The 12,751-nt window shown below is 37.4% G+C and overlaps 1 protein-coding gene across 7 annotated transcripts in view; it reads left to right on the top strand.

Annotated features, from left to right (window-relative positions):
- LOC109109955 (protein kinase C and casein kinase II substrate protein 3-like) overlaps positions 1 to 12,751 on the top strand; it is a 34,668-nt gene that overhangs the window by 11,368 nt on the left and 10,549 nt on the right. For 6 of the 7 annotated variants that reach the window (XM_042761017.1, XM_042761015.1, XM_042761012.1 and 3 more), the window contains 5 exons: positions 7,306 to 7,406; positions 8,218 to 8,374; positions 8,791 to 9,026; positions 9,733 to 9,888; positions 10,558 to 10,733. In XM_042761017.1, coding sequence (XP_042616951.1) covers positions 7,353 to 7,406; positions 8,218 to 8,374; positions 8,791 to 9,026; positions 9,733 to 9,888; positions 10,558 to 10,733 — 779 coding nt within the window. In that variant the 5' untranslated portion in view covers positions 7,306 to 7,352. Of the gene's footprint in view, positions 1 to 6,933; positions 7,083 to 7,305; positions 7,407 to 8,217; positions 8,375 to 8,790; positions 9,027 to 9,732; positions 9,889 to 10,557; positions 10,734 to 12,751 lie in introns of those variants that run through there. The other variant, XM_042761013.1, reaches the window with a different exon arrangement.

Here is a 12,751-nt window from a genome sequence, read left to right on the forward strand (position 1 = left end):
CCGAAATGGTGATGTGGTCGTTACGTGAAGTGCTAATGCATTAACTCAGCGCAGCTAACACGGGTTCTATTTGACCTATAAATAATTTGTAGTTCAAGCCAGGCTCACCAAGTCCTCTGTTTTCCCTTCACCAATTATGATTTGTAATGCGCCTCCAATCCAATAATCTAAAAAGCTGTGTTACTTCTGATAACAAACAAAGTCTTCTCTCTTAAATGATGTTAATTTTATTGCAGAACTAAAACCATAAATGTAATTTTGAAGCTCTTGAATGTGACGTGACCAATCAGCACCTCAGTTCAAGCGGCAGTGCAGCACGTGAGTCTCTTCCACTTTAACACAAGTTGAAGCATGAAATAAACATGCATGAAAATCAGAAGGTATGTTATAAAAAAACAATACAGCTTACTGAAATGCCAGGTTTCATGTAATCACTCAGTCAGTGTTTCAACCAAAAGAAATACATTAAAAAAAAACAGCTTATGAACAATTTCACTTAACATTGCATTTACCTCAGGAAAGTTATCCAGTGTTCGCAGTTGATCCCAGCTCAGTTCATGAGGCTCTTTCCTAACAAGCTGATGATCTCAGTCGTCTGAATTGGGAACCACTGCCCTAGCAACATACTAACAACCAGCAACTGCATTGTACCAACATAGCATTGTCGAATACTTTAAAAATGCATAGCAACCACTGAGCAACACCTTAGTAACTGCAAAACAATGTCCTAGATTGTGGTTTTGCAAGGGAAACAGCACATTTATTTCCCTGGATAATGTAATAATATAAATGGAGCTGTTGATTTTTGCTATCGACATGCACTGTAATTTACTGTTTGTCATCCAGGCTGACCTACACATCTTTTGCAAAGTAGATCTGAGAGCTGCCTGCTCTTCCCCCAGTGTTTAACTGACACAGCTGTGTAATTACAGCTATCGTGGCCACGCCTCTCCTCAGACATGCTTGTTTTTAGCTCGGATCTCCGTGGGAGTGCTGAGCTCTTTTACATCGACATGATGGACCAAACCAGAAACACTGCTGTATTGCACAATAGAGCCCTGTACAATGAAAAGGGGGCTGCACTCCTCCCTGCTTGTATTTCAAATTTACAGGTATTAGGATCTTCATGAACATGACCATTGTGTTGATTTACCTGTTGCTAGGCTCTTTGGGCCATGACTCTGACAGTGGGTATTTGACATGTCAAGTCAGAGCCTAAAAGTCCTTCCTTCCATCTGCTCTCAGCTGTTGGAAATTGTTGCCTGCTAATGGAAGAGGGTTATAAGGATCTGCTGTGTTCTTGCTCCAGCTCGGCGGGATCTCTAGGGCTTTGATTATTTCTGGAGCTCAACATGACACAGCTGCTTGCTGCTGTACTTACAGTGTGACAGTCTCCATGGGAATGGGTGTGTCTGGCTTCTTCAGTGCCTTGTGCACATACTGTATTGATGCATTTTTAGGTGTTTTCTCTATCTTGCATTTCCTCGTAGTTTTCACATAGTTCCTTGTATATTCATGAACTACCAACACAATATGTGGTGCAGAGGGATATATGGGCTGAATACTGGCCTTTTTTATATCTAGTATGTAGGGGTATAATGGTACACAAAATGTTCGGTATGTACATTAGTTTTGGTTCGGTAGGCTATGTTTTTGGTACAAAATTTTTTTGGCCATTAATCACTTACCCCCATGTCGTTCCAAACCCGTAAAACCTCTGTTCGTCTTTGGAACACAATTTAAGATATTTTGGATGAAAACCTGGAGGCCTATGACTGTCCCATAGACAGCCAAGTAAATAACAGTGTCAAGGTCCATAAAAGGTATTAAAGTCATCGTCAGAATACTCCATCTGCCATCAGACGTGCAATCTGGGTTATATGAAGCGACGGGAACACTTTTTGTATGCAAAGAAAACCAAAATAATGACTTTTTTCAATTTGTCAACGGTCTCCTCTGTGTCTCTCCATGATGGAGTATTCTGACGACGACTTTCAAACCTTTTATGGACCTTGACACTGTTATTTATTTGGCAGTCTATGGGACAGTCTCAAGCCTCCAGGTTTACATCCAAAATATCTTAAATTGTGTTCTGAATACAAACAGAGCTTTTACGGGTTTGGAACGACATGGGGGTAAGTGATTAATGACAAAATTTTCATTTTGGGATGGAGTATCCCTTTAAAGAAGTCGCAATTATGTTTATAGTATTCTAAAATGCTAAGTAGTGATCATATGCAAGGCAAGCACATTGCATGTTCATGAACTTTTTTTAGTAGCAGTATGGGATTTGACTGTTTGATTAAGTATTCTATTTCAAATGGATTGCATATACAGACTGTTTTTGACTGTCTTCTGGTGATTTAGTCATCTAGTCTTTTACATTTTATATCACTTACCTGATTTATACAATGTTTTATTCCTGACGATATTTTATGCTTTATTGTATAATAAAATGAATAAAAAAAAGTTTAACTCTTGTCAAAATGCAACTAGATTTTTTTAACCTGCCATTTTCCAATATTCAGATTCAAATGTATGCAAATTAGTGCATGTTTAATTTGATAATGCAATGTTTGCATATTTAAACAACATTTCAGAGAGCTAGCAATGCAAAACAGTTGTCTTAAAGGAATAGTTCACCCAAAAATGAAAATTTGATGTTTATCTGCTTACCCCCAGGGCATCCAAGATGTAGGTGACTTTGTTTCTTCAGTTCAACACGAACGAAGATTTTAAGCTTCAGCCGTTGATAGGGTTGGCAACTGAGAACCGGTTCTGTTTTTAGAAAAGAACTGGAACCATGAGCAATTTCGGTTTCGGTTCCGAAAACGGTTCTGGTGTGACATGCTTGTGCTGTGAGCAGCCTTGCACCGGTGTTCTGATGATTCGGCGTTTCCCGTAAAGGATGTCACAAACCAAATAACAGAAATGCCCCCCTGCCTCTTTAATAACTGAGAAAATTGTTTCCAATGATGCACACTCCACAGACTCGCGCGCCGCATCGTGTCTTTAATTGCCGAACACGTTTCCTAAGATTGTACGTGCACTCACGCCTTTGATAACGGTGCATGTCTTGTCTGACTGTACATGTACCGGCAGAGCACAGCAACTGCTCTCACTTATTACATATTTGTCCCATATTGTCATTAATATACAAACTGACTTCAACTTGGACCACTAAATAAATAGACTGTTATTGTTATGTAAGTATGAGGGTTAGATTATTTATTGTACAGGTAATTTCAAGAGTGATAAACAAAGTGATAGAAAATATTTATTTTCATACATATTAAATGTTTAAAAATGTGGAAACCACTCATTGCATCACACCATCTCCTGACTGCATTATTATTTGTAAAATAGGGGCTTAATGGAGTGTGTGTATACATGGTTATAAGTATAACAGTTTATATTTCATTAATTTAGGGAAATGAACGAGTGTCTTATCCCTCAAGGGAGTATTTGGCCAACCATCTTATTCCTGCTTGAAAAGCAAAATGTTATTGATAGTGTAAAAAACATCAACTTTGAAGCACATGCTGATTGATGGACTAGAATTACTCCACATTACTTACTACCTTCCAGCAACACTACATTCAATGAAGGTAAAATAGTAAAAAAACATAATAATAGTTCATTTAAATGGAACCGGAATCGGAACCTGAAAATGTGTATACTGTAATATGTTGAATTTTGACATTGCCAAACATTAAATTAAGTTGACCGTAAGTAATAAACAGTATTGAGCATTGAGTAGTTAAGTATTGTGCATTTGTCCTTACCACTATTTTTTTATTTTTTTTAATAGTTGTTTAATGATTTTAATGGAACCGGAATCGGAACCGGAACCATTAGGCGGAACCGGAAAATTTCTAACAATTCCCAACCCTAGCCGTTGCAGTCTCTCAGCTGTACAATGCATGACAATGGTAACAGAATCTATGAGAGAGAAAAAAACATGCACAGGAAAATTCAAATTAAACCCTGCGGCTCGTGAAGATACTTTGATGTGTAAAGACACAAAACGATTGGTCTGTGCAAGAAACTTAACAGTATTTATAGATTTTTTTTTTTTTTTTTTACCTCTGATTCACGGGGTCTGTTGTGAGTGTGTTCACAACACTGCAGTGATGCCGCTGACGTACGACGCTGCTGAAGTGTTTTCTGGTGTGCCCAATAACAAAGATCAGCAGTGTCATACGTCAGCAGCGTCAATGCAGTGTCGTGAACGTGCTCACAACAGACCCGGAAGAGAAGATAATGCTGAATAAAGTCGTAATTTTTGATATTTTTGTAGCAAAATGTATATTCGATGCTTCAACAAGTTCTAACTGACCCTCTGATGTCACATGGACTACTTTGATGATGTTTTTATTACTTTTCTGGACATGGACAGTATACCGTACATACATTCTCAATGGAGGGACTGAAAGCTCTCGGACTAAATCTAAAATATCTTAAACTGTGTTCTGAAGATGAACGGAGGTCTTACGGGTTTGGAACGACATGAGGGTGAGTCATTAATGACATAATTTTCATTTTTGGATGAACTGACCCTTTAACAATTGAATCGGTCTTATAAAATGTAATGAAATGATAGCAGTTAATTTACAACAAAACATTGCATTTTTATTTTTTGTCAAGTAAGATGCTGCGCAACAGCACTGTATAACTGTATACGTTAATGAAAAATATCTTGGTTGTATGATATTCCTTAAAATAGTATTATCATTATTATTAATACTACTACTACTACTACTACTACCAGTAGTACTTGAGAATTACATTTTTGTATACAATAGTAAAATATTTCTTTCTTAATTTCTTCAAGTTAAACCAGACTTTTATTTTGATGGGTTGTTGTAAAGGTCTTTCCGTTTTACTTTCAGTTTCAGTGTGTATTTGACCATAGTTTTTCGCAAATGAAATCGTGAAAAGCTTGTGAAGTGTTACTCAGAGCAGCTCTGAAGATGAAGTTCATGCATTAATGTTCTCATATATTGAGACGCAGATGCTGAAATCACTGTCTTGTTTGTTTGAGTTTGTGTATCAGAGGAAATTGCATCATTCATTTATACAGAGACACTATTAGCGACAAGCACTGACTGGCTGTTTTCGCATATATTTCTGCTGTTATATTAATCCATATCAAGTAAAAATGTCCAGAGCGTATCATCGTTATCGACATAAATTTTATCGCAACTCAAAATGATATAATTTTATCGGCCAGCCTTATAATGTGTACTGATATTTTTTTTTAATAGTAGCCAGTATTCTATACATAATACACCATTAGAAGTATGCTAGTACTCTGTACCAGTTCTAGTATTCCAGTAAAAGTTTTTGATTTTAAATTAGCAACTAAAGTTCAAGTGAAGCTCTCATATCAGCGCTCCTCCTGGCATGTTTGTGAGAAATGCCGTCATCAGGAGCTGACTTTCCACCCTGCCTTCACCTCACAGGGAGGAAGTTCAGGGGAAGTAATCCAAGTGCTCTTTATTTGCTGTTAAAAAAAAAAAAACCTTTTGCTTATTTGCCCAAATGGTCTTCAAGGATGTGAAGTCAGATGTAGATGTGATTTATTTTGAACTGCAACAAACAGATGTGTTAAAAGGATCTGTTTAAAAATAGGGATAAGCCAAAACAGAACGTAGGGGTTCTTGAAATGTGCTTGAAGATTTTTTTGCTTAAAAAGTGGCTAATTGTAGAAAAACTTTTATTAGCATGCTAACAGTAACTGTTAGACTCTTAGCCATGCTAAAAGCAGTTGTTTCTCCTAAAATGCTAAAGCTAAGGCAATATGGACCAAAAATCGTATCTTGTAATGGTAATTTTTTTATTTTTTTATTTATCACATTGCACTGTCCAGCCCTACCTTTGTCAAATTTAAAAAGATATTGGAAACCAGGATTTAACAAACCATTCAACAGACTGACAAATCAACATCCACAGCAAATGCTCTTCAACACACTGTTAGTTCCCAAATCCCCCTTGAGGATGCAAATTTTCCATTAGCATAGCCAGTTTGGCCTGAATTGGAAGCAGATGCTTCTGCGTGGCCAATCCCACTCCTTCCTCCCATTTGTTGTGTCTGTTTGAGGAAGCTATACAACCTTGGCTCAGACAATACGAAGATAATCCAAGGCCAGAAGTAGTGCTAAATGTATACAAGCACAGGAAGAGCTTGTACAGGGTTCATTAGGTGTACACATACTTGTTCTGTTTGGACTAAATGTAGTTTATGCAATAACCAAAGCAGTTTGTGTGTTAATAAACAGGTTATTTTAAGGTGATGATTAAGCGCCTGAGAGGCATAGTGTCTCCTGAGTCCCCATGAGCAATAGCGAATGGACAGTTCCATGTCATTGGACATATTTTTATCAATATTACAATCTTGCTACACTTTTAAAAAATTAAGGTTCCATATAAAAAGGGATTTTCCACTAATAAAAATGTAAGGTTCTTTACTGGCGTAAGTTTAGTTTAGTGAATAGTTACATCCCTGTATGCTACTATTTTTTTTGCTGATCATGCTGATTTGTCCACAGTAAAGTTCAGCCGATGTCTTTTTTTATTCGGGCTAGTTAAATTTATTTTGGGCTACCAAAACCTGAAGAATGCCTGCCTGAAGGGCTACGAGGGATTTTGAAATTTTGCGAGCCCTGGTTCTTAAAAGTACCATTTTTGTTCTTGGCGTAAAGAACATTTTAATGATCTTAAGGTTTTTTTCCACTATAAAGAACCCTTTGTGTAATGGAAAGGTTCCATGGATGTTGAAGGTTCTTTATGGAACAATCAATGCAAATAAAGAACCTTTTATTTTTAGAAGTGTACTCAGCATTCCTTCAGAACAAATTAGTGGGAGGGCCTGGGTGACGGTGGCATAATTTTTGTGACTCCACCCAGACTGGTGCAGAGAAGCTTCTGCCTCACCTAGGCTGCCTTAGGCAGACTCAAAGACAGAGAAGTGAGACTGGCCTACGCTGGCTTCCTCTCTATATTGGAATACAGGATTACTGTTCCTGGGCAGATGTCTTAACTGTAGAGGCCAAGGAGTGTTGGGTCACAACAGGCTGCTGGCAAGTGAAATGTTTATGGAATATATTTTGAATAGCCCCTGTTTAGTTTTGTTGGATTGAACTTGAGGGCCTGTGCCATGTAGAGCAGAGACTGGATGAACCAGTTTCTTCTCCGGCAAGACTGCTGCCTTTGGTTGTTTTATTTTGTTCAATAATGTCAAAATTTTGCTGTTAATAACTACAGTTCTTGGCTTTATTTGACTTCATGTCTTGTTCTTCACAGTTTGACTGACAACCGCCATCATTCTGTGCTGCAAGGGTGACCCCAAAATGTCTTCCAACGGCGATCTGCAAGACGCTGGGAGCTGGGACAGCTTCTGGGAGGTAAGTGGCGTCCAACCAAGATGTTGGAGACTACAGGAATGGATCCCTGCAGATCTGATATTTCCATGTGTTCTCTAAGAGGTTTCTGCCCCTGGCGAGATTTTTAGTAGGAGTACCCCTTCTCCACTGTTTCTTTAAACATACTTGGTAAGGTCCACACTTGTCTTGGAGAAAACTTACAGATATGATGTGCTTTAAGATGGTGAAGTGAAAGTGAAAGGTTTATTTTACTATCAGCTTTGTTGCCAGTGTAGTACAGACAGTAATTTTGGGGAGAATCAGGTAGAATGTGCCAGTGGATTAGCAAAATGCTTTTGGAATGGTGTTGTGTATAATAAATAGTTTATTTATATTCATAGTTTTGTTTGAAATCTAAATTATTCATGTATTCCCTTATAATTCAATTCATCACTTGTCATGATGCAGCTTACCCTAAATGTATCATAGCGCTTTTGAGATTTGTCACAAAGCCCCTGTGTTTGTTTGTGCAAAAATATACAGTAAATACTATCTAATTTCTACCTAAACCTAACTTACAAATAGGACAGCTTACCCCACTCTTAAACTGGTTTATGAATGTTAAAGGAACTAGAGTCATAAATAATGAATCTAATTCTATAATCGTACATTTAATAATTAAATAACTTTACTTGACTGAAATGTAATTATTCAATGATAATCCTAGCTTTTAACTGCCGTGACAAGATCATTGAGTCACAGGGTTAAACTTGAGAACCGGATCAGTCAGATTCAAAAATTAAATATTTTAACTCAATTTTAATATGACTCTAACATGACTTTCGTTGGTCAGCCTGGGAACTACAAGAGGACAGTTAAACGCATTGACGATGGCTACAAACTATGCAACGAGCTGGTCAGCTGCTTCCAGGAGCGTGCCAAGATTGAGAAGGGCTATTCCCAGCAGCTGAGTGACTGGGCCAGGAAATGGAGGGGTGTTGTGGAGAAAGGTGAGTATGACTTTGAGCCTCATAGCTCAGTGTCAGTGATATTACTCTGCCAGTGCCCACCCTTAATAGCTGTGCAGTAGTTTGGGGAAAAGAAGGTATGAAAGTGCAATGTACAGTGATGCCGCTTTGTTGCTGATGTTGTGTCGTGTCAGTGATCACTTTATATTGTGCGTCATTTCTTTAGCAACCAGTGTACATATACTGGATTTTGACTGTACTACCTGAAGCATGGCTGTTTTGTGAAGACCATGTGACCTTAAAGGGGCAGACACACTGACCTGCAGTTAGTATAGAAGAGGCAAGACATGTATCTAGAGAGCAGAAGATGAGAATGACTTTTTTGACTTGGGCTTCTAAGCAACTCTTCAGTGTAATGAACTAACAGATAAAGCTAAATTCTGATTTCTGTCCTGCAGGCCCACAGTATGGGACCCTGGAAAAGGCATGGCATGCTTTCATGAATGCAGCAGACAGACTGAGTGAGATCCATATGGAACTAAAAGAGAAACTGGTTGTTGAGGACAGCGAAAAGATTAGAAACTGGCAGAAGGATGCCTTCCACAAGCAAATGATCGGTGGATTCCGTGAGACCAAAGACGCAGATGAAGGCTTCCGCAAGGCTCAGAAACCCTGGGTTCGAAAACTGAAGGATGTGAGTCTCCTGCTGTGCAGAATACAAAGCCAGTACTATCCACGATGGCTGAGAGAACAATGTTTTGTTCTGTGTATTTTTTGTTTTGCTGTTAAATGGGTAGTACACCCAAAATGATGTTATCAATTGCTGTCCGTCATGGCAACTGAACTAGTTTCTTATGTAATGTGAATGGAATGTAAATTTAGCTTTGTAAAATAGCTTGACCACCATACAGGTTTGGGGTAAACATTAGGGGAAAAAAAAAAGTCGTGACATTTGCCAAGTATTGTAACCCATACTCAGAATTGGTGATCTGCATTTAAGCCATCCAAGTGCACACACACAGCAGTGAGTAGGGAACACACACACACCGTGAACACACACCCGGAGCAGTGGGCAGCTATTTGCTCCAGCGCCCGGAGAGCAATTAGTCAAGGGCACTTCAGCAATGGGTATTGAGGGTGGAAGAGCGCTGTTCATTCACTCCCCCCACCTCCTGCCGGCACTGAGACTCGAACCTGCGACCTTCTGGTTAAAAGGTCGGATTCTCTAACCATTAGGCCACAGCTGCCCCTAAGGATGTGTAATTGATGGCAGAAGCTTTAATTTTGGGTGAGCTATCCTTTTAAAAGTATGTTTAAAGATAACCCTGTGTATTTGGTGTAATGGTTGTATTTAGTAATGAGTAAATAGTATGGTTGTGTAAAAATCTTCTCTGCGATAGGTGGAGTCTACCAAAAAGAGTTATCACCAAACCCGGAAGGAAGAGCGCACGGCATTGACCCGTGAAACACATGCCAAGGCTGACCCCACCAAATCCCCAGAAGAGGTCCGCAAGTTCACAGACCGCCTGGAGAAATGTACCCAGGAAGCCGAGAAGGTAGCATGAGAAAAAGCACAGACAACAGTTTTTTAGTTTTATTAATGATTTTATTAAGTTTTATTAGGCATTTTAGTTTTTAAATCTTTTTTTTTTTTTTTTTGAAGATTTTCCATTATGTCCGTAATAACTGTATTAGCTTGTCTGCAACTGTTCATGTCTAGTTGGAAGGAGATGGGTGGGGAATGAAATGACAGAATTTCCATAAACTTAGACAAGATGAGGCTTGTTTGTCGCTTGCACCAATAGTAAAGCCCCTGTGATGATGTCTTTGAACCTGTTGTGACAATTCAAAATGATGGGTGTGTTGTTGAATGTGTGGTTTCATTCACAAAAATATACTTACTGCAGTTTCTGTCTTCTCAAAGGTGTCAAGAGTTTAAAAGGTTTTTCAGTAATTTTCAATAATTTATATATGGTAATGGAATTCATATTAGTACATTTACATTTCATTTTGCACAAGCTTTGATGCAAAGTGACTCACAAATGAAGAAAGTGGTAGAGCTTGCTCTTTCAGATTAAACTGTAGATCCAAACATTGGGAATGTGCACTGGTCCATTAGATGTATTCTGGACAGGAAATTCTGAACTTAGGAATTGACCTTGTAAACTGTGTCCCATGACTCTGTCTCATCAACCAGTTTATGGTATTTGGACGTTTGCCCTCAGGCTAAGGAGCGTTATGAGAGAGCCCTGGACGAGCTGAATCGCTGTAACCCACGTTACATGGAAGACATGGAGCAAGTGTTTGAAATCACACAGGAGGCAGAAAAGAAGAGGCTGTGCTTTTTTAAAGAAGTGATGCAGGACTTACACCAGCACATGGACCTCTCCAGCAATGATGGGTTAGTCTCTCTGTCATTCCTCTGCTTCACTCTCTACATAGACGCTTATCTTCTAGGACAGCATCCTAATCGAAATATATGATTTGAACTCTTTATGTCGGCAACAAATTGCATGCAACACAAAAACAGTGCTTTAGTGATTATATTGCTAATTACTCTTTACTATGCATAAAAATATGTAGCACAGACAAATTGTAAGAAAATTTCATTTTAATTAGATTGCAGTATTTGCAATCAATGTTTCAATATTGAATTTAGTATGCTGATATTCATAATCTGCATTTCCCTTGACTTTAACCATCATTTTGGCATAATTCTCACTGGCTTGTCACTGTGCATTCTGGGATTGCCTTATCCACAAAGTATACATGTGATACTTCTGTAGAATTTGGCTAAAATGAGGTATTTAGAAGGCAGCTTCCAATAGACCTTATTCGGGGTGGAGCCATGTTTAATTTTTGACATGCAAAAACTAGGCTGTGAGGGATAGAAGTACAGTGTATTAAATGGATTGTACTGTTGTTTAACAACTTACCGATTGTTAAGCAGATGAAACATCTTTTCAAAAGACTTTCAGTTGACAAAACCCTCTATAAATCAGTTTTGAAAATTACATGTGATATAGGTCCTTCATACAGTGTGTGCCATTTTAAAGACTGTGTGTCTATCCCTTATAGCTTTGTTTTCATCCATGTAAAATTAAAAATGACGTCTACCCTGTCTAAGACCTGTAGAGTTTGTTAGCAATGTTGCTTAAGCTTAAAAAGTCACTGATAATCATAAAACACAAATAACTAATGGATTGTTTTTAATAGGACAAATATTTATATTGGTACTTGAGCTAAAAATACAATAGCCTATTCATCAAAACAGATAAACAAAAATTATATTACTTCAAAAAGTTCTGAATCAATGAAAAAAAAAAAGATACATAATTATATATAATATATTAAAAAAAATATCTATATATATATATATATATATATATATATATATATATATATATATATATATATATATATATATATATATATATATATATATATATATATATATATATATATATATATATATATATATATATATAGTTAAAGATTATTAATATTTTAAGTTTTAGTTTTTTTATTTTTTTCATTGATTCAGTACTTTTTGAAGTAATATAATTTGTCAGGATTTCTCTGTCTGTCATCTTTGATTAATTTTGTGGTAGCCCTTTATTTTACAATCCTATTCCACATGTACATATTATGTACTTTTTATAATAATTACAATAACTGGGTAACAACTAGGTACGTACCCTGAACCTATCCCTAAACCTAACCCTTACCCTAACCCATGCTCTTAGAAGGCAGCAAAATTTAGCTTCCAATTGTTTTGAGCAGCATTGGTGCTATCTACAAATGCTGTCTAGTTGGGTGGCTTACTAGAGTTTGAAACTGAGCCATTGAGAGATTGCCAGGCACAAATTTCCACACAGTTGTGAGTTGCTCCATTAAAAATGACATGAGAGAAATGAAGAGCTCTGTCTCAAATTTTACTCAGTGTCAAGTTCTTATTTATATTGGCAGTTCGGTATCCTCAGGCTTTTTAAATAGTTTCTGGTCATTTATGTGTCTCATAGCTAAAAACATGAAATAAATTAAGAATGTTAACCATTAATAAGTGCTTATTTGTTTTTCCAGGCTCTCTGCTATCTTTGTTTACTTAATGAGGAATTCTGAGCATGTCGTTGACTATTAACCAGGGTCATTTCAAAAGAGCTGAAACATTGTGTATCAATTAGTTTTTTAATCAGTGAACAAATACCTCCTTTCGTTTTGTTTCAGTGTTAGCTTAAGTAGCATTGAGTTACATGTTCAGAATAGCAACAAAAACTACACTCTTTAAACCTGTCTCTGCATTTTTGTACAAGCGTTTACTTCTGTTGAGGCGTAATTACAGGGCTGAGCTGTGTGCTAATCATATATAGTTTAGTTTCATGTACAGGAACCTTGATGTTTACTTTATCCCTCCCTCAT

Source organism: Cyprinus carpio, chromosome A7 (assembly GCF_018340385.1).
Source record: "Cyprinus carpio isolate SPL01 chromosome A7, ASM1834038v1, whole genome shotgun sequence".
Classification (NCBI taxonomy): domain Eukaryota; kingdom Metazoa; phylum Chordata; class Actinopteri; order Cypriniformes; family Cyprinidae; genus Cyprinus; species Cyprinus carpio.